The sequence below is a fragment of the Otolemur garnettii genome, unplaced genomic scaffold, assembly GCF_000181295.1.
Source record: "Otolemur garnettii isolate 467f Iridium unplaced genomic scaffold, OtoGar3 scaffold00007, whole genome shotgun sequence".
NCBI lineage: Eukaryota > Metazoa > Chordata > Mammalia > Primates > Galagidae > Otolemur > Otolemur garnettii.
The window spans coordinates 8,308,029-8,329,321 of record NW_003852402.1 but is presented as its reverse complement, the minus strand read 5'-3'; the positions used below and the strand labels follow the sequence as shown (position 1 = coordinate 8,329,321).

The window sequence follows — 21,293 nt, the reverse complement described above, 5'->3', positions numbered from 1 at the left end:
TGGGGGGAGGAAGGTTCTTTCTTCCTGGTGACATGGGGGCAGGTGACAATAGGTAACACAGGGAATCTGGTTTAAGTAGCCTCCAGGGATAATATTGTCCTCTTCATGGATACTTTCTGGCTCCCTTGCACTTGTGCCCCTCCCTGATAAGTTGAGGCCATGGAATTCCCAGCCCAGCAACTGTCAGTCCCTCCCTGTTCTCACCCACCCCCAGGATGCTGCCTTACCTGGTAGCCAGATCCTGTCCTTTTCTTAGAATGTACAAAGCAGAGGCTGTTTGGGGACAAGTTTCCAACCTGAGCTGGGGGTGGGGAGCAGGGCAGAGAACAAAGGAGCCCAGGGCTGGGTCCTGGCTGAGGCCTGCTTCTGTTCTTGGCTTCTGCTCCTGGTGCCAGCCTGAGCCTCCCCCTAGCCTGAGTCATTCTACTGATCTCTCTCTCTCTACTCCCTCTTCCTCCCCCCTCCCAGGTGCCAAAACTATTGCCTCAGCTGGGGCTGCTGCCTTCCCTGGTTTTCCTTTTCCTTCTCTGAAATCCGGGGAATATGTGGACTTGCTAATGATCCCAGAATCTTAGTCCTGGGAGAGAGCCTGTGGCTTTGCTAATTATTAGTCTCTCTGGCTCAGGCTTCCAATAATCTGGAACTATCCCTGGCACCGCTTGTATGCTGGTCATCATTCTGTTGGGCTCCTTGATGTGCTGGCTGAGCATGTAGGAGGCTCCTGATGAGGGTTCTTGTTTTGTTTTTAGCAGTGAGTCAGGAGTTAGGGTGGAGGGGACCAGGACTTTTTACCTTTCGGTGAGTCTTTGAGGACAGACTGTGAGTGTCCTTAACTCCCTCACAGGAAGGTCCCTGGACTGCATGGAGGTTCCCATTTGCTCATTCATTCAACATATTTTACCAAGAAACTATGTGCCAGTCATCAGAAATATACAGATGAATAAAATGTGAACCCTGCCTTAAGTTGAATGGGGAGACAAATAGAAGATAAATTATAGTACAGTGGTGGTGAGGGGGTTGATAGGTATTTTTTCTTTTTTTAGGCACAGGGTCTCACTCTGCCACCCAAGCTGCACAGCAATTATAGCTCACTGAATCCTTAAACTCTGGGCACAAATGATTCTCCTGCCTCAGCCTCCTGAATAACTGGGACTACTGGTGCACAATGCCATACCCAGCTCATTTTTGTTTTGTTTTGTTTTTCTGTAGAGATGGAGTTCTTGCTGTGAGCCACTCTGCCTGGCCCCCAAAGCTATTATTCATTGAGCATTTGCATGCCAGACATGTGCCAGCCCTTTTAGAATATACTATTTCATTTATTTTTTACAACAATCCAGCAACTTTCCATTTTACAGGTGAAGAAACTGAGGTTCAGAAAGGATTAGGTCACACTGCCAGTAAATAGCAAAGCTGGATGGGGACTGAGATGGATCTGATTTCTGGGCTGTGTACTTGTGCATGGAGTTCCAGGGGATCAGAGCCTTCCTGGGAATAGATGATGAAGTGTGGACGGGAAGGACAGACCAAAAGCTAGGGCAGAGGCCTGGGGCACGCAGACACACCCTATTCCCAGAATGCCCTCCTCCTCACTTTCACTGCTACGCCTTTCCTTACAGTCTTAACTTGCCTCTTTGGGGAAGCCCTCTCAGGGAAACTCACCTGCCAATAGCCACAGTTATCCTTACTGCTTCTCAGAACCTCCCAGGCAAACTGCCAGCTCCAATTGTCTTATGCTGCTGTCGACAAATCCATCAAGCAATACCTCTAGTCCTGCCTTGCTCTACCCACATGCTGCAAAGTACCAGGAGCTCAAACCTCAGACGATCCTAAAAATCATCTATGTATCTTCACTGCATTTTTTTTCAGCAGCTGATTTATCTCTGTAATTATGTTTGGCTTTAAGCTAATGTTAAATGAGCTTGCATTAGATAATTTTCACTAATTAACACCAACTTAGTGCCGGGAAAGTCGTCCCAGTCCTAGAAGCATGCCGTAGGTCAGGGAAAAGCTGGCCTGGGATCTTAAAAAGAATTGTTACACTTAACTCCCTGGAGGGCCCAGCATATGGCTCTTTGTGGCTGAATTAGTTGACCTTGCTCACATGGGTGCAGTCTGTCCTCTTTTCTGCAGAGCTAGCCCAGGTTGCCTTTGTATGTTCCCCTTCATTCATTCTTGTCCAGGAGTGAGTGTAAAAAGCGATGGCCTCAGAGGATCAGCTCAGTGGGGAGTGAATCCAGTGGGCATAGCAGGGAACATGACTCATGAGGGTGGGGAACAGCCCCATGCTGAGGTTGAGGGGTCTGGGAGAGGAGCTGGCCTGGCTGGGCAGAATTGGCCTTCAGTACAGTCTGTTCAGAGAGGGAGCCTGGTGGTTAATGATGTCTAATTAGGGAGTTAAAATGCTATGACATGGCCGCAGATAGCTGGAAAGCCACAGTAACAAAGCCCACATGCCCTGCTGGTAGGGCGGGGGCAGCCTGGTCTCCAAGTGGGCAAGAGGACCCCATTAGAGCTCTGGATTCTGTTCTGCCCTCTTGGTGGGCCAGGGCTGAGGCCCGAATTGCATCCTCAGCTCCCTGTGGGAAGCTCCTGACTTGAAGGTGTTCTGTGGGAACGTTTACTGTGTGCCAGTCCTTGTACGGGAGGAGCAGGGGTCTCTGTCCCCCACCCCTCATGGGTAGTTGGGGGAGATGCCCCCATGTGCTTAGACAGACACTGGCCTGAGCAAACCTGCATCCAAGGGAGGGTACACAGTCCACCGGGGGCTGGAGGCAGGGGCTGATCCTGCGACAGTCTGGGGGAGAGTGAAACTGGGACCTCTGTGGAGGTTGAGCATTTCCAATCGCCACAGGAGGAGGGTGATGAGAGTGTGAGTTGGGAGAATAAGGAGCAATCCCATGGGGCGGGAGCCGATTGTCAGGGGAGGGAGTGGAAGAACACAGCTTTGAGTTGGAGGCACATGGAGGGTCTTCAGCCAGGCAGAGGGCCTCCGACTAGATTCTGTGGCATTTGGGAGCCACCCAGGATCTGAGCAGGAAAACGACGTGCTTGGGCTTGCGTAGGGGACACATCTGCTGAGAGGAAATGGAGCAGGACAGTGTAAGCTGGTACCGCATGAAGCTGACACTGAGTGCCCTGTACCCCAGGCACTGTCCCAGAGGAAGGCCGTGCTTGGCCATCTGGGGCAGGTACCACCTGAGATTTCATGTAGGCTTTATCAGTTTCTTTTCATCCCCCTAAGAATGGACAGGTAGCCTCGTTTTTCAGATGGAATTGTGAGTGTTTAAGTAACTTGCCCCAGGTCTCACACTTGGTGTGGCAGCTCTGACACTTTCCCCACTGTGGTCCCCCCTACTTACCCTACTTTTGAACTGTGGGATTTAGTGAAATGAATCTGGAATCCAGGGCTGGGGAGCAGACAGGATTCCATGGGTGTTGTGCAGTAAGAGCTCCTGCCAAGGGCAGCCGTGCAGGCCTCCTCTCCTTGGTGCTCCTTTCCTCCTTGTCCCCAGGGTACATAGTTGGGAAAATTAAGGTTCACACCCTACTGGTGTAAAAATTAATGATAATTCAGACCGGACCAGTTAAAGTCTCACTTTGTCACCCTTGGTAGAGTGCCCTGGTATCACAGCTCACAGCAACCTCAAACTCTTGGGCTTATGCAATTCTCTAAGCCTCCCAAGTAGCTGGGACTGCAGGCGCCCACCACAACACCAAGCTATTTTTTACAGACAGGGTCTCACTCTGGCTCAGGGTGGTCTTGAACTTTTTTTTTTTTTTTTTTGAGACAGAGTCTCAGTCTGTAGCCTTGGATAGAGGGCTGTTGTGGTATTATCATAGCTCACAACAACCTCAAACTCCTGAGCTCAAGCAATCTTCCTTCCTCAGCTTCCTAAGTAGCTGAGACTATAGGTGCCTGCCATTAACACCCAGCTAGTTTTTCTATTTTTAGTAGAGAAAGGGTCTCACTCCTGTTTAGGCTTGTCTCAAACTCCTGAGCTCAAGCAACCCATCAGCCTCAGCCTCCCAATGTGCCAGGATTATAGGCATGAGCCACCCCGCCAGCAGTCTTGATGACAGCCTTTGCAATGTACCTAGGGTACTTACAAGAGCACCTCAGCCCCAAATGAATTGCTTCCATACTCCAGTGCTTCCATCACTTTCTAGAAATGCTCCAGGAGTGGCTGTGCCAGTTATGAGAAGTCACCTCGGTTGCCTAGAGGCTGCAATTCTTTTTTTTTTAAGAGACAAGGCCTCACTCTATTGCCTAGACTGGAATGCAGTGGTGCGATCATAGCTCACTGCGTGCGACCTTGAGCGATCGCTCGAGCGATCCTCCCTGGCAGTGACTTTCTGAGCAGTACATGCAGATTGCACTGATGGGTGTGTGGGTGTAGCTGTCCAGCATCACTTGATGAACAGAACATCCTGCAGGCTCTTTCTTAATTGGGTAGCCCTTCCCCTCAATTAGTTCATTTTGACCTTTCTGTAAGTGTAGTATTATAGAGTGGGCTTTAATCACCACTCTGGGCTAAGCCTGCTGGGCACAGCAGGGAACAGAGGAACAACATCTCCACCTTGATTCTGGGCCTCCAAGGCACTGGCTGGCTGGCTCCCCAGGAGCTCAGCAGATCCCCACTGGCTGTCTCCTTCCCTCTTGCCCCCTCCTCCGAAGTGACGGCCACTTTGTTCCAGGCTCTATCTCCGAGGAGAGAAAAGGACACCAGCATTTACTGGCCTGTCACTCACAACAGGCCAAGCGCTATGCTGTTGCTCTACCTGCATCGTCTCATTTAAAACTCAGAACATACCTGGTGCAGTGGTTCATGCCTGTAAGCCCAGCACTTTGGAGGCCAAGACAGGAGGATTGTTTGAGACCAGTCTGGGCAACATAGTGAGACCCCATCTCTTAAATAAAAAATAAATAAATAAAACTCAACCCTGTGAGTGGTGTCACCTCCCCATTCTAAATTGAGGAAGCTGAGGCCTGGTAAATGACTCACTCAAGGCCATACAACCAATGAGACTGTCTGCTTCCAGACTGTGTATTATTTTTTAAACACCAGCCTCCTCACTCAACATCTACCTTCTGCATTCAGTCACCTGGAAGGTGGAAAAAAGGGGTGTTGTCAAAATTTGAGGACGGGGCCCTGGAATCTGCATTTTCAACAGGTGTGTTTGTATATACACACCTCCACTTCCAGGGCATTCTTCACACACTGAGGTTTGACAATTGCTGCCCTATAGACTATAGACCTTGTTCCCTCTGTTTGGGGAGAACATAAGAGATTTCACAGTCAGAGCTGTCTGAGCCAGAGGCTGGTCAATTAGACCCAGCACTTACACTCTATGGGAAAGGGAAGGGCTGTGAGCAGAAAGACAAACTCCCCCAGGCTGCCAGAGGGATGGCCTGAGTGGTTGCCTTCGGGCTACTTGACCTGTTTGTCCAGCTGCTGCCCTCCCCCAGGGCTTAAGGTGTGGGGAGTTAGCACCATTTGCCTTGCAGATCCCTCTTAACACATTGCTGACCAGTCTGCAGCAACTACATGGGTAGCTTCTGCGTAAAATTGCTGATCAACTATGTGTTAACATAGCAGCTGTTCCCTGGTCCATTTCTCCCAGTATCAATTCCCAGTCTTCTCAAATTCAGCCTATTTTATTCTTTTTTTTTTTTTTTCCCCCAGAGAGTACCCCTATAGTACCCTCATCTCAGCTCACAGCAACCTCAAACTCTTGGGCTTAAGCAATTCTCTTGCCTCAGTCTCCCATGTAGCTGGGACTGCAGGTGCCCGCCACAATGCCCAGCTATTTTTTCTTGTCATTGTTGTAGTTGTCATTGTTGTTTAGAGCAGGCCCAGGCTGGGTTCAAACCCGCCAGCCTCGATATATGTGGCCAGCGCCCTACCAACTGAGCTACAGGCGCGCCAGCCTTTTGTTCTTATTTGTTCTCCCCTCCTCATCTCTTAGCTGCTTATAATATAAAGTTACTTAGTGTCTCTGACATTGTAACACATTGTGACCAGCAGTTTTATGTAGAAACTATCCATGTTACTGGGTAACTCGTGACCAGTCAACAGTGTGTTTACAGTACCTGTTTTCCCAGGAGTTCTTGGGCATGATCCCATTTGGACCTTCCAACAGCCCTGGGAGGCAGGCAGGGAGGCACAGGGGGTGAAAAGTGGGGCCCCAGGTTCACATGGATAATAGTGAGAAAGTGTCCTTGGCTTCTTCCCTTCCTCCCCTCCCCAGGAGAAGTGGCCAGCAACAGCAGGCCCCTGACATCAGCAAGCTTGGCCTATGGCCTTTTACTTTTTGCCACTGGGTGAGGAAGGGGTAGAGTTTGTGATCTTTGTGGTCAACAGCTCCAGAGTCACTACTCCAGGGTTGGGGCAGCTGGAGAGGGGAACCCATGCAACTCAGTCTGCTCCCTAGTGGCCTACCAGAGGTGGCCCCGGATTCTAGCCAGAATAAATCAGGCCCCAGAGCCTGCTGTGTCCACATTGTCTGGGGAAACAAAACTCGATGTTGTAGAAAAGTTCAGGGCTGAGGTTATAAGCCTCTCCTAAAACTTGACTAGGTAACTTTCAGCTCTGGGATGGACAAGACACCATCTGAGTTTCCTCCTAGCTCTGAGATTCTGAGAGCCTGGACTGTCTTGGGTTGTAGAGGCCAAACACAATGGTGAGAACAGCCAAGGGGCTTTGTGGGCTAACATGCAGCCCTTCTCTACTTCCCAGCAGGCCTGCTCTACTTCCCGGCCTTCACATCACAGGGAGGAGGAAGCTTGTACTTGTTTGTTACTTGCACAAAAGCACTTGCCATATGTGCTGGTGGCAGCCCTGCCTCCTGGTCTGGATCCCTTGGTTAAATACCGTCCTTAGTCAGGGCTGGCTACTCCTTTGAGATCTTAAGTGGGTAGAGTGATGCCAGAGACCAGACCTGTGACCTGTCACTCAGGCAACTGTCCCCAAAGGTGCTAACTTCTTTTCCCTTCTCTGTACCCTGAGGGAGAACTTCAATTTCCAGCAAAATGATCGAGCCAGGAATCTTGCTCAGTGTTCTTTTTTCCTCTTCACCTCAGTGCCTTGTCATTAATGAAATAAAAGAGAAAACTGCCAAGTTACACCTATACCCAACAAATAAAGTGATTGCTGTGAAACTCTTATTTGGCCATCGTTCCACAGACACAGAGAACTGACTTTGTGTTGAGTCCTGTGGCTAAGGGTAGAAACTCTGGAAGAAATCAGATGGGCCCTGCCTTCCAGAAGCCCATAGCCTAGTAAGGGACAGAGATGCTGAGTGGACATTCTAATACAGTGTCACAGAGCTCTGTCATTTGCCTGGAACACACTGTGGGCAGGAAGCAGGGAGTGGGTAATACACTGTTAGGTGGGGAGAAGTTCAGGAAATTCTTGGCTGAGTCTTGAAAACTGCGTCAATATATCACAGGGGCATGGAAGGAGTAGAAAGAAAAGGACTTGAAACTGCCTGATATGTACATCGTTCTTGAGAGGGAGAGGCACAGTTTTGCTTCCCAAGGGACACTTATCAACATCTAGAGATGTTTTTGGTTGTCATGACCAGGGGTGGCATCTAATGGTATCCCACAAGGCACAGGATGGCAGAGAAGTATCCAGCCCCCAAAAGTGAGTAGTGCCACTGTGAGACACCCTGTGTTAAGGTAACTGCAGGTCATGCCATATGGCTGCAAACTGGGGGCGGCATGAGAAATAGCCCAAGATGATGCTGGAGAGGAGAAAAGAACCCACCATAAGGCCCCACAAATGACAGTCAAGAACCAAGGCCCTTGGACCTCTCCTAAGGACTATGGGACCCACTGGTTCGTCTGTCTATTCTAGGGGTCTTTCCGCCATGGAGAGTGAATGGGAGGGCAGTGATATAGCAGGAGAGCAGTTAGAAAGCCATTCCAGAATTTGGAATGAGGAGGGTCTGAGCTAGGGCAGCGTTTCTAGCAGAACAGAAAAGAGTAGAACTAGAGAAGGTCCCCAAAGTGGGGGATGGAGCTGCTGAACTTGGCAGGGCACAGGATTTGGTCAGTGGGGAGAAGGAGGAACAGGCCGGTACACGTGGTTTTCTGGCCATAGTGACAGAGAGGATGATTCTGGGAGTGACTGAGGGGCAGGCAGGCTGGTGACAGTGAGGTCTGTGTGTGTGGACATCTGGCAGAGTGGCCCTTCTATAGTCTGGGTCGTCCAAACACACCGGGGTGCAAAGGCAAGGTAGAGCCCCTTTGTCGTTTTGTTTATCTAATGGTTATTAAAGAGTCCAGAAAGAGAACCTGAAAAGTTGGCAGTTTAATTAAAGTTGAATGGCAGGTAGAGGGGCATTCTGAGGCTCCCTAAGCCCCCCCCCCCCCCCCGACTCTAACCCTGCCACCTAGGCAGGACATCAAACGAGGGGATGTTGAGCTCACGGAACACCCGATGAGAAGTCTTACAACATCAGAGCCTCTTTGTCAGCATGCTTGCGACAGCTTATGAAAACTACTGCCACCTCAAATTAACCTCTCTCCCTGGGTGTTTTATCAGTAGGTGACCAGGTAATGGACACTGGGGGTAGGGAACCAGCCAGGAGAAGGGGATGATTTTCTTTCCTGACAAAATCTGTTTCCCTGGGTTCTGAGCCTGGGATACCCTTTTTAAAAACTCAATTTTCCATCTACATTGGAAGCTTTGAAGTTTGGCTTGGTGTGGAAAGTCACGTGGGCAGCCAAATACGGGCGGAGGGACCAGGGAGCTGGTTTTCCTGGGCCTGATGCTGAGGAGCTGGATGTCAAGCAGGGCCCTCAGAGGCCAAAGCTGAGGGTAATTATCACTTCTCCTCCACGGCTAGATTGCAGGAGTTGGCCAGCAATTGATTTTTTTTTCTACTGCAGATATTTCATTGTTTAATTGGTAGTAACACAGATGGCTGGCTCTCACCAGGGTGTCGCAGACCCTGCCTCCTGAAAGCCAGGCCCTGGGGACTGCTGCCTCTCTCCCAGCATCCTTAAGGCAGGTCTGCTGCTTGCTTTTCCAATTACAAAACAGAAAAGTGTGAATCTGAGAAGTGCTTCTGTGAGCCAGTCAAGCTGTCCTCAAGCATCTGAGTCCACTGTGAGCTGTACACCATGGAGAATTCAGAAATGAGCGAACGATGAACTCTGGCCGGGACAGCACATGGGAGACAAAGCTCTCAAAAGCACCTGAGATGGTGGAGGTCAAGTATCTGCCCTGGGAGCTGCGTTATTGATGAAATGAAGCCTTAACTCTGCAGTGTGTGTTAAAACCCTCTGGGATCCAGCCCAGCCCTCTTGTACCTACCCCATACCTACCCTGACCCGTGCCAGCCCAATTGGAGGAAGTGCATGTGCTTTTCGTTTGTTTGTTTGTTTGGCTGGATTTTGTGGGCCTCAAGTGCAAAGAACTGTTCACAAACCTCATTTCACAGCCCTCTGCCACCATCTACCATGGAAGGTCCCTCCTGTTTCACCTTTCTCTTCCCTCCTTTCCTTTCTCCTTCTGCAGACAGCCACCTTCGTGTATCTAGTATATAACTCTGGGCATGTCTATGTCCTTGAACAGTATGCAGCACCTGTATTATTTTATGTAGTGTGTTTTTATTTACATAAATATTTCTAGGCAATAGAGCTCATTCTCTAACAGTTTCAATTGAATGACCCATTTTTTTCTTTGCAGCACTCTATCGGGTGGAATATCCATTTATTTATTTATTTAAAGAGATAGGGTCTTGCTCTGTTACCCAGGCTGCAGTGTAGTGGCACAATCATGGCTCATGATAGCCTTGAACTCCTGGACTCAAGCAATTGTCCTTCCTCAGCCTCTGAGTAGCTGGGACTACAGGTGCATGCTACCACACCTGGCTAATTTTTTTTCACTTTTTGCAGAGATGGGGTTTCCAAGTCTCCCTATGTTGCCAGGCTGGTCTCAAACTCCTCACCTCAAGTGATGGATCCTCCTCCTAGTTCAGCCTCCCAAATTGTGCGATTATGGGCATGAGCCACCACACCCAGCTGGAATATCCACTTTATTTTGTTTATTTAAATTATTTTTATTTTTTTTTTAAAGACAACATCTCACTCTGTTGCCCTGGGTAGAGTGCTATGGCATCATAGCTCACAGCAACCTCAAAGTCTTGGGCTTGAGCAATCCTCTTGCCTCAGCCTCCTAACTATCTGAGACTAAAGGTGTGCACCATGACACCTGGCTAGTTTTTCTATTTTTAGTAAAGATGGGGTCTCATCTTTCTCAGGCTGTTCTCCATTTCCTGGGCTCAAGCAATCCACTTGCCTCGGCCTCCCAGAGTGGTAGGATTACAGGCATAAGCCACCTTGCCGGCCAGGAATATCCATTTTAAAGAGAACTATACAAGTTACTGCATGTGAAACTAGTTCCTCACTTCTGTCACCTATAAAACATTCTATCACATTCCTCACGTCTTTAGTCTTTGAGAGATAGACATCTAAGTTATTGACAGCTGCTTGCCCTCCCGCCAAAAAGCTGCAGTGAGCATCTTTATTACTGCCCCCTTGTAGACTGTGCAGATATCCGAGAGGCTCCCAGGATACATGGCCAACTGTGGTTTTGCAGCTTGGAGTTCGGCACGTACTTAGATCCACTAAATTCTCCCTGTTACTCTACAGAATAGCTGCACCATTGTCCCTTCCCACCAGCAGTGAATGAGGGCTCCCCTTTCCCCACTTACCAGCAGTTGGGATTCCCCAGCTTTCTAATTTTTAGTTAATCGCATAAAGTGCACTTTCTCTCTTTTTCTGTTTCTCATCTCTTTGTTTTAATTTGAAACTTCTGATTACTAATGAGATCTGCTGCTTTTTATATACTTATTAGCCATTCAAGTATCTCCTCCTGGGAATTGGTTCCTCATAGCCTTTGCTCATTTTTCTAATTAGTTTCCTGTCTTTTTCTTGATGATTTGCAGGGATCCCTTGTGTAATATTAATTATTTTTGGTCATAGAAACTGTACTTCCTGTTACCTATCATTTACCTCTGTCAATGGCCTCTTTATTTGAAAGGAAAAGCCCTAATTTGACAAATACATCCTTTAAATTTTATTTTGCTTATCATATAGTTTGTGCTTTTGGAACCTGAAATCCTTTCTTACCCTATGTTATGTAAATATTTTTCTACCTTTCATCAATTCCCTTATTAGTTTTATCTTTCACATTTAGATATTTAGCCTATCTGAAATTAACCTTTACATATGGTGTGAGGTAGAGATGGATCCACCTTTGTTTTTTTTATTTAGTAAGGCAATTTTCCAATAGTGTCTACCAAATAGCACTTTTTCTCCACTGAGCTGTGATTCTATCCCTATCATACATATATACATGTATATGTGTGGGTATACACGCATATGTTGTGTGTGCATGCACCAGTATTTCTGGTCTCACCATTCTCTTCCATTGGTCTGTTTGTCAGTTTCTTCCTACCTGAATACTACAGTTCTTATTACCGTGACTCTTGTCATAGCCCATCGCTGCTACCGCTTGTAAGGCCCTGGGACTGGCCGGGTCTCAGGCCGGCTTAACTGGGTTCTGGACTGCTACGCTGTTATCTGACTCAGGAACAATTGTTCTTAGGTGCCTGAGGGCTTTACTTTAGCTGAGCAGGGGAGAGAGAGAGAGAGAGAGAGAGAGAGAGAGAGTGTCTTTGAGGGTGAAGTTGTCTTAGAATAGATAGATCTTAGTCTTTAGTAGAGCTTGGTAATCTTTAGCAAAGAGACGCTGTGCTGGTGTTCTGCAGGCAGGCGAGGAGACAGAGTAAGGGAGTCGGTGATAGAATGCACACACTCCTGACTGCCTCCTCCTCTAGCCTAGTATAAGGCTGATCTCCTGTAGCTCAACACCACAGGTGTAGAGGCTGCCAATTCACCAATGCTCTCATCTCGCGAGCTCTCATGCTTGTTAGGAGAGCTAAATCCCTCTCCATGCCCTTTTCACCAAGGTGTTCCACTATTAGAGCTATACAGGTATTTCTTTTTTTTTTTAAATCATAGCAGTGTACATTAACGCAATCATAGGGTACAATGTGCTGGTTTTATATGCAATTTGAAATGTTTTCATTAAACTGGTCAACATAGCCTTCACGGCATTTTATTAGTTATTGTGTTAAGACATTTATATTCTATACCTAGTAAATTTCACGTGTAACCTTGTAAGATGCACCATAGGTGTGGTCTCACCAATTACTCTCCCTCCACCCATCCTCCCCCTTCCTCTCCCTTCCCTCTCCCCTTTCCTCTTCTTCTTGGGCTATAGTTCTGTTATAGCTTTCATAAGAAAGCTATAAATTGGTTTCATAGTAAGACTGAGTACATTGGATACTTTGCTTCCATTCTTGAGATACGTTGCTAAGAAGAATATGTTCCAGTTCCATCCATGTAAACATGCAGGAGTCTACAGGTGTTTCTTATAACTCTCACTCCTCAGCCATAGGCTATACGGGCTGCTATAGGCTCTGTACTATGTCTCACTCTCTGTTGGACAAGTGTCCAATTTTAGCTTTTCTTTTTCAAAATTAATGTAGCTATTTGTGGACCTTTATTCTTCCTCACATTCTAGAAGTATTTGAATTTCTTAAAAACATTTACTGAACTATTATTGGAATTATGTTGACTTTTATTAATAAGGGGAGTATTAGATTTTATTTATTTATGTATTTTTTGAGACAGAGTCTCACTTTGTCACCCTCAGTAGAGTCCCGTCACATCATAGCTCATAGTAACCTCAAACTCCTGGGCTTAAGTGATTCTCTTTCCTCAGCTTCCCAAGTAGCTGGACTATAGGCGCCTGCCACAATGCCCAGCTATTTTTAGAGATGGGGTCTCACTCTTGCTCAGGCTGGTCTCAAACCTGTGAGCTCAGGCAATCCACCTAGTTCAGTCTCCCAGAGTACTGGATTTTTAAAATAGTTAAGTCCTCATATCTTTTCATGATTTCTCTCCTCATTTATACATGTATTTTTTAAATGTCCTTTGGTAGTGCATTGAAAATTTCTCCCTAAAGGTATTAATTCCTAAGCTACTATGTGTTTGAGTTGCAATTGTGCATGGGCCTTGCCTGCCTGCCTGCTTTCCTTCCTTCCTTCCCTTCTTTCCTCCTTCCCTCCTTCCCACCTTCCCTCCTTCCCTTTTTTCCCTTCCAGTTGATTATTACTGGAGTAGAAAAAGGCTATTGATTTTTGTAAGTTTTTCTTGTATTTGGCAATCTTACTAAATTATCTTATTGACTCTAATAGCTTTTCTCTTGATTCTATTGGATTATCTATGTAAATTCTATCATCTCTAAATACTGATAGTTTAATCTCCTCTAATCTTCATCTCTTATTTCTTTTTGTTGTCTTGTCACATTGGTTAGGACAATACAATGTTGGGCAGTAGTAGCGATAGTGAGTGTCCTTGACTTTCCAGAGACTTAAAGGGAATGCATCTTAAGTTTCTCTATAAGTGAAATGTTTCATGTGAGTTTTGGCACATAGACTTTTCTGAATTAAGGAAGATTCCCTCTATTTTTAGTTTTCTGAGAGTTATAATCACAAAAAGGGTTTATCTTAATCAAATTCTTTTTAAAATTACTAAGATATATGATTTTCTCCTCTTTGACCCCACAAATGTTTAAAATTAAAACAATACATTTTCTGATTTTGAATCTTTACATTCCTAGGACAAACGATTTGATTATGGAGTATTATGTTCAGTTTGCTTTTTTTACTGTGTTAGCCATGTCACTTACATTTTCAAATTCACTAATATGTAATGTATAATATATATATTTCACCATTTTTACTATTTCCTAGAAGTGTCTATCATATCTGTACTTGTTTCTCCTTTTTCATGCAGTATTTTATTTATATCTCCTCTCATTTTGTCAGTCTTGCCAGAAGTTTGTCTATCTTGGTTAGTCTCCTTAAGGAGCCAGTTTTTGATCCAATGTTTCTAAAATACTTCAAAGCGGTCCCTTCTCTATGAAGCAGTGAAACAAACACTGTGGATCCTGAGTGCCTTGCTCGGCCACATGCTAGCTTTATAATCTTGGACACATTACTTTACCCCTCCATGTTTACTCAGTTGTAAAGTGGGAATAACAACCCTTCACTGTAGAATACTTGTGAGGATCAGATTAGAAAATTTGCTTACAGCATATGAAACACCGTGGGGTGCGCTGAAAGTATTTAGTACAGGTTAATTCCCATCCTTGGTGACTGTATTAGTCAGGGTTCTCCAGAGAAAGAGAACCAATGGCAAGGGTTGTATGTATGTGTGTGTGTGTGTGTGTGTGTGAGAGAGAGAGAGAGAGAGAGAGAGAGAGAAATATCAAGTCTAGGAATTGGCTTATGGGATTGTGGAGATTCAAGCCCAAAATCTGCAGGATAGGTTGGCAGGCTGGAGACCCAGGGAACAGTTGTATTCCAAGTCCAAAGGCAGTCTGCTGGCAGAATTCCTTCTTGCTCAGCAGAGGTCAGTCTTTGTTCTGTTAAGGACTTCAGCCGATTGGGTGAGACCCACATTATGGAGGGTAGACTGCTTTACCAATCCACAGATGTACATGTTAATCCCAGGCCTAGCATGGTGCCTCACACCTGTAATCCTAGCATTCTGGGAGGTCTAGGTGGGTGGATTGCTTGAGCTCAGGAGTTCAAGACCAGCCTGAGCAAGCATGAGACCCCATCTCTACTAAAAATAGAAAAAATAAGGAGGTCTAGGTGACTTTGGACGTCCTCATAGTCTTGGTGCAGACTTAGTCCAGGTCTTAGCCCACAGGTTTATTTTTCTTTCCCTTTGGACTAAAGGCCACTGCTGCAAACATGATTTGCCAGATCCTTGGTCGGGCCAAGAAGCATCCACTTGATATTTATTGGAGTCGGAGGTACTGGAGCAGCACTGTATGTCTTGCATCTGGCATTGTTCAATCCAGATGTTAGTTGGGACAGAAAGAATAACCTGGAACCCTGGAACAAATGGGATCCCACTGATTAATACAAGTTCTACTCAGTGAATGTGGATTATAGCAAATTGAAGAAAGACTTCTAAATTAAATGTTTCACAATAAAGCTGCTTAGAATGAAGATCTTCCGGAAGCCATCTGCACAATTTTCCACTTAACCAGGAAATATTTTTCCTCTAAATGCATTAAATTATGTTGATGTATACTGATTCATAAATAACTGAAACTTGGGGGAAAAAAAAAGAAAAACTAGCCAGGCATAGTCGCACATGCTTATAGTCCCAGCTACTCAGGAGGCTGAGGCAAGAGGATTGCTCAAATCCAAGAGTTTGAGGTTGCTGTGAGCTATGATGCTATAGCTCTACCCAGAGTGAGACTCTGTCTCAAAAAAGAAAAGAAAGGAAAGGAAAGGAAAGGAAAGTTAATCCATCCAAAAATAACCTTCATAGAAACATCCACAATGATATGGACCAAATATCTGGGCGCCATGGCCTAGCCAAATTAACACATAAAATTAAATTAACTATTACAGTGCCTTTGTTTACACTGTGCCCTTTGCCCCTGGGAGGCCATGTGGAGATTTGAAAACAGCGACCCTTCCTCCCTTCCTCCAGCAGGTGAAGTTCTCACTTGCCTCCTCCACCCAGCCAGCCGTATGCAGAGCACACTCTTGCGTGGTGGCCCAGCCCACTTCTCTGCTTGGTTTTCCTGCAGCTCATTTCTCATGGTGCCCAGGGCCTTCCCATTCAGGTTTCCACTTCCTTGGTGAAGTCTTCTTGTTCTCCCCCAACTGCAAGTAATCTCTCTCTCTGCCATCCACATCACCTGTCATTTGTGTGACTCTAGATATTTATCTCTACCTTATGTCCCAGGTATTTTGTGTAAAGATGTTATCACTCCACCCGGATTAACCCCTTGGAAGTTAGCAATTGTAGTTTAGCTGTCTTGAGATTCTCACTGTGCCTGGGGGGCTCAGAAATCATTCATACTACTTGTATGAACGACAATCAGTGTGGAGACCTATAAAAGGAAAAAGCAGAGGCATCATTAACAAGGAGAGTTTATTTGGGCCAGGATTTAGGACACAGCTCCAGACTGCCTTGGAGAGTGCTCCAGAGAACACAGGAGAAGCTCAAATTTTTTTCAAAAGAGAGGATAAATCAAGAGGGGGCCATTACAAAAACTGATGAGGAATTCTCACTGGTTTACAGAAACCACGTTGTTAGGATCAGTGTGCGATGTACAGTGTACATTGTTGAACTGTAGGGTGTATGATGTTGTATGGCTATTTGGCATCATTCGTTCTGGAGCCTACATGACAAGTGGCTTCAAGAGGTGATTACTTAGCTCAAGGGGGAGTTAGAGGTGACTGCTGTCACAGTTCAGTGCATCTCTGGGTCTGACAATTTAAGGGTACTTGGATTCCTCAGATAAAAAGTTTTCTTTTTGCTTTCTCAAAATGTAAGAACTGGGAAGAACTTTCTGTGATATTATGTGGATGTGGGAGTCAGGCAGGCTTGTGATGCAGGGGTAATGGCAGAGCATGAAGGTGGCGCTGGTGACAGTGACTAGGGTTTATTGAGCTTACCACATGCCAGGCACTGGTTCCACACTTAAATGGTTCATGTCATTAAATCCTTACAACAATCCTCTGAGACAGGTGCATATAATTAGCTCCATTTTGCTGCCAAAGAAGCCCAGGCAGGCCATTGAGGTGGTGTCCGAGGCCTGTCTGCCTGACTTCAAGGTCTGTACTTTCAACTACAACAGCAAGCAGGCTCCCTGAATTTTCCAGCTGCTGCATTGACTATACTCCAGCCATTATGTCTTGACACTGTACAGACATTGTCCCTAATCCTCAGAGCAAATGTGCAAAGTGTCAGCATCCTCACTTTGAGATGAGGAAATGGGCTCATTCTAATTAAGCAACTTACCTAAGGTCACATTAAACAGAAGCGGTGGATCCAAGGTTAAAACCCAAGGTTAAAACTAGATCTCTCCAATCCCAAAGCCAAGGCCCTTTGCTCTGCATCACATGCACAATGTTCAGAGCCACTGAGAAAACTCTTGTGGCTGGAGCAGAAGACGGTGTGGATAGGAGAATGAAGGCAGCTAAGGTCAGAAGGGTGGATCTGGCTCAGCGCCTGTGGCTCAAGTGGCTAAGGTGCCAGCCACATACACATAAGGTGGCGGGTTCGAATCCCCAGCCCGGGCCCGCCAAACAACAATGATGGCTGCAACCAAAAAATGGCCTGGCGTTGTGGCAGGCGCCTGTAGTCCCAGCTACTTGGGAGGCTGAGGCAGGAGACTTGCTTGAGCCCAGGAGTTGGAGGTTGCTGTGAGCGTGATGCCATGGCACTCTACCCAGGGGCATAGCTTGAGGCTCCGTCTCAAAAAAAAAAAAAGAAGGGTGGATCTGCCCCAGACTGCAAAAGGCCTCACCTTCCGGGATGGGTAATCAGGACTGACTTTTGAAAATGAGGGGTCCTGAGCAGTGACCTTGATTTGAAGATGGGGTGAGATGGGATGGACACCTAGAGGCCAGGGAATCCGAACCTACTGGAACTCTGCCCAGACCTGTGTGTGGGGAAGCACAGGGCTTCGCACAGCTGCAGGGAGATGAAAGCACCCAGGCCTGCTGAGAAAGTGATGTTTGAGCAGATCTATGACTTGTGAAAACAAGCTCATCCCTTGCATCTCAGCGATGCAAGTACTAGAGTACCAGGAGCAACTTTCCTCAGCCTTCTAGATCTCCCCTGTATGGCTTCTGAAGAGCTGCTGGAAAATCCCCAGGGTGGGGAAGTGGAGTTCTGTCCAAGGTGAAGTTCAAGCAGCATGGTGTCCCCCCAGGCCCATCTCCTAGGTTCAGATATGTTCAGAGGTGGGTAAAGGTGGGGAGACCCAGGAGTGGTGCAGTGGAGATTTTGACTCTTGGCCACTGTTATCGCAGGGTGAGCTGGTCCTTTCAGGGTGTGGGTGTCTCTGTCACAATGTGCCTCACCAGTGCCCATCGCTATCCAGGTTATTGCTGTAGTCATGGACCTCTTCACTGATGGTGATATCTTCCAAGACATTGTGGATGCCTCCTATAAGCGCCGGGTCCCAGTGTATATCATCCTGGACGAGGCAGGAGTGAAGTATTTCCTGGAGATGTGTCGGGGCCTGCAACTCACTGACTTCCGTATTCGGGTAAGTTGCACCACTGGAGTGGGTGTGGAGGGGGGCAGGAGAGGAGACAGAGGCTTCCTTTGCCCCTTCCTCTGGCTCCTTTTATGTCTCTTCCCCAGTTCAAAGACACAGGTGAACGTCAAGATCTCAAGCCCTTTCCTTTTGTCTAAAGCCTAAGCTCACAAACTGATTACCACTAAATGACATGCCCAGCTTAAATTTTACCCCAAGGTTGCTGAGGCTGAAGGAGGCAGCTCTGACCCAGTCCTGGGGTGCTCAGCCTCCAGAGTCACTGACTTCACTGTCAAGTTCAAAGTTAGGGCTGTGGTTCTCTTCTGGGGAGCTTTGGGAACAGAAAGGAACCACCCTGGGCTTGTTCATGCCCAAAGCAAGATTTGGGGACTTCCTCCTACTCACCAAAGAGGGTTTTATATGTAAAGTTGTAGGAAGCAGAGACTCTAGCGAAGACAGGAGCCACTAGGCAGGGCCTGTGGACAAGTTGGCTCTTCCCCTGCTGAAGCAAAGACTAGGCACAGGCCCGCCCAAGCTGGGTGTCAGGGCCCTTCTCCTCTTCTCAACAGAACATCCGTGTCCGCTCCGTGACAGGCATCGGCTTCTACATGCCCATGGGGAAGGTCAAGGGGACCCTGTCATCAAGGTTTCTGATGGTGGATGGTGACAAAGTAGTCACTGGATCTTACAGGTGAGAAGGGCCTAGATGGCCTTTGTTCATGGCAGCTATTCAGGAGAATGCCATACCAGAGCCTCACAGTCATGAGTTTTAAGTATTATTTGATCCGACGGCAAAGAATAGCTTCCTGTCTAGTCCCCTCCCTCACAATTTCTGGTTGATGGATTATTCTAGAAATAGAGTCAACCCTTACTGAGGACTCGTGCTGTCTACTTTTCATGGTCCAGTTGCAACTAATTGCATTTCGAGGTTAGTTGGTGGATGGGACAAGCAGGAAGTAGAATGGACCAGAACTGGGAAAGAACTGCAGGGGTGTGGCAGGAATGTCTCCACAATTTTGATTTAAAAGTAAATTACCAGGAACACAAGAGACTATATCTGCATAGTTTCTGCCCTCTAAGTTAAAATCTTGCCCAGGAGAAGAGAGACCCAAGTACATAAAACAATTAATAAATGGCATGAGTCCCCTTAGATAGTGAAAGATTGGATTTTGATTTTGGTTTTGGTTTTTATTTTTCTTTAAAGAGTAGGCTTTGCACACACTAAGTGCTCTAAAAATTAAAAAAAGAACCAATAAAAAAAAGTAGGACAATATTAATAATAGTGGCAGGTGCAGCTACTATTTATTAAGTGTGGGTTTGTGCAGGGTACTGAGCTAAATGTTGGATGTAGCTGCTCTAAGCTGCTCTGGGCCAGGTGTCCCATGAGCTTCACTTTACAAGACACACCCAGGTACATGCCTGGTGTGAGCCCAGGCCTGATGTCTCAAGCCCTTCCCTGCATCTGCTGCCTGCTTTCTGCATTTGAGGCCAAGATCTGGAGAAAGGGAGGGTTTGGGGTGGTGGAGGGAAAGCAGTCCAGCGCGGAAGCCCAGAGGCACCTTCCATGGGCAGCGAGGGGTCTGGGGGCAGTGGACATCAGGCGGGGGTGGTGCAGAGGTGGCTGCTGACAGGGCAAGAGAGGCTTGGGCACATGTGTCTTGCTTTTCTGACCCCATGCTCTCAGGTTCACCTGGAGTTCCTCCTCCATCGATAGGAACCTTCTCCTCCTCCTGACAGGGCAGCATGTGGAGCCCTTTGACGTAGAATTCCGGGAGCTGTACGCCATCTCTGAGGAGGTGGACCTGTACCGGCACCTGGGCCTGGCAGGCAGACTTGCCCTCAACTACTCCTCCACTGTGGCTCGCAAGCTTATCAACCCCAAGTATGCCTTGGTGGCAGGCAGCCGCCACCCGCCGGGCGAGATGATGCGCTGGGCTGCCCGGCAACAGCGGGAAGCCAGCAGCAACCCAGAGGGGCAGGAGGAGGGTGGCGGAGGTGGTGAGTCAGCCCGGCGCCTGGAGAGCTTCCTGAATGACCTGGTTACTATAGAGCAGGTGCTGCCCCCCGTGGATCCCCTCCCCTCAAGAGAGCTGAGCCAGAAGGATGGTAGGGTGGTCTCTCGTATGCACATAGACCTGAAACCCAAATCCCAAGAGGCAACTACCCGAAATGGCATGGGAGAAGCTGCCAATGGAGAGGCCGCCCCAGCCAAGGAAAGCAAGCGCTTTGGCAGCAGGCTCTTCAGTCAACGGGCCAAGAGGCCGGCAGCACCCAATGGCATGACCACCTCCCTCTCCACAGAGAACTTTGCGGAAGTGCAGTTTCTGATGGGGAAGAGGCCCAATGAGAGTTCCAGCACCGACATCCCAGGTGAGCCCTCTTCTCACAGGTCAGTGCCTCCCCGGGCCTCCTGCCCTGCATCTGGCCCTGTCCAGGAGCACAGCCGCATATCTGCAGAGGGGTGGCTGTCCATCTGCTGCCACAAAGAGAGCAGGAGCTCTGGGGTCAGAGGGTTCTTGGTTATATTCTGGCTCTGGCCTTGTGGCTTTGGAAAAGTCACTGTAATTCTGAGTTTGTTTCTTCCCTGAAAGGGGAGAATGATGCCCACCTTGCCAGCTGTTCCAAGGCTATAAAGTGCCCATTATAATGCTGGGCATGCAGTAGTCTGAAGCTTTTATTGGTACTTCTAGAGGTACTTCTATTCAGATTGGCCCTCGTGGTAACTCAGGTAAATAAAGTAAGCTTAGAAAGTTTCTCTTTTGTAAATGAAGAAATGGAGGCCCAGCACAGCTGGGGGCATGGCTAAGTCTCAGTGTCAAGGGCTCTTTCTAAGAAGCCTTGCTCCTTGTCAGATCACCTGTCATCAGGATTTCACCTGGTCAGACACACCTCACCCTCACCTGGGCCCCACCAGTACCCTGACCCACTTTCCTGTTTCCATGGTAAATAGTTTGATTTGTCCAAGTGTCTGTCTGATGAGTGGTGTTTGCTCTGCTCACCCTTCAGGAGAGATTGTTCTAGAAAGTCAGTCTCGGCTTGGCGCCTGTGGCTCAAGTGGCTAAGGCACCAGCCACGTACACCCAAGGTGGCAGGTTTGAATCTAGCCCAGCCCGCCAAACAACAATGATG

At 47.4% G+C, this 21,293-nt stretch overlaps 1 protein-coding gene and 1 pseudogene across 1 annotated transcript in view; both read left to right on the top strand.

Annotated features, from left to right (window-relative positions):
- FAM83F (family with sequence similarity 83 member F) overlaps nucleotides 1-21,293 on the top strand; it is a 34,971-nt gene that overhangs the window by 7,258 nt on the left and 6,420 nt on the right. The window contains exons 2-4 of the mRNA XM_003783178.1: nucleotides 18,006-18,173; nucleotides 18,734-18,855; nucleotides 19,849-20,534. Of these exons, the coding sequence (XP_003783226.1) occupies nucleotides 18,006-18,173; nucleotides 18,734-18,855; nucleotides 19,849-20,534 (976 nt within the window). The remainder of the gene's footprint in view (nucleotides 1-18,005; nucleotides 18,174-18,733; nucleotides 18,856-19,848; nucleotides 20,535-21,293) is intronic.
- Nucleotides 14,845-15,070, top strand: LOC111722998 (annotated as a pseudogene).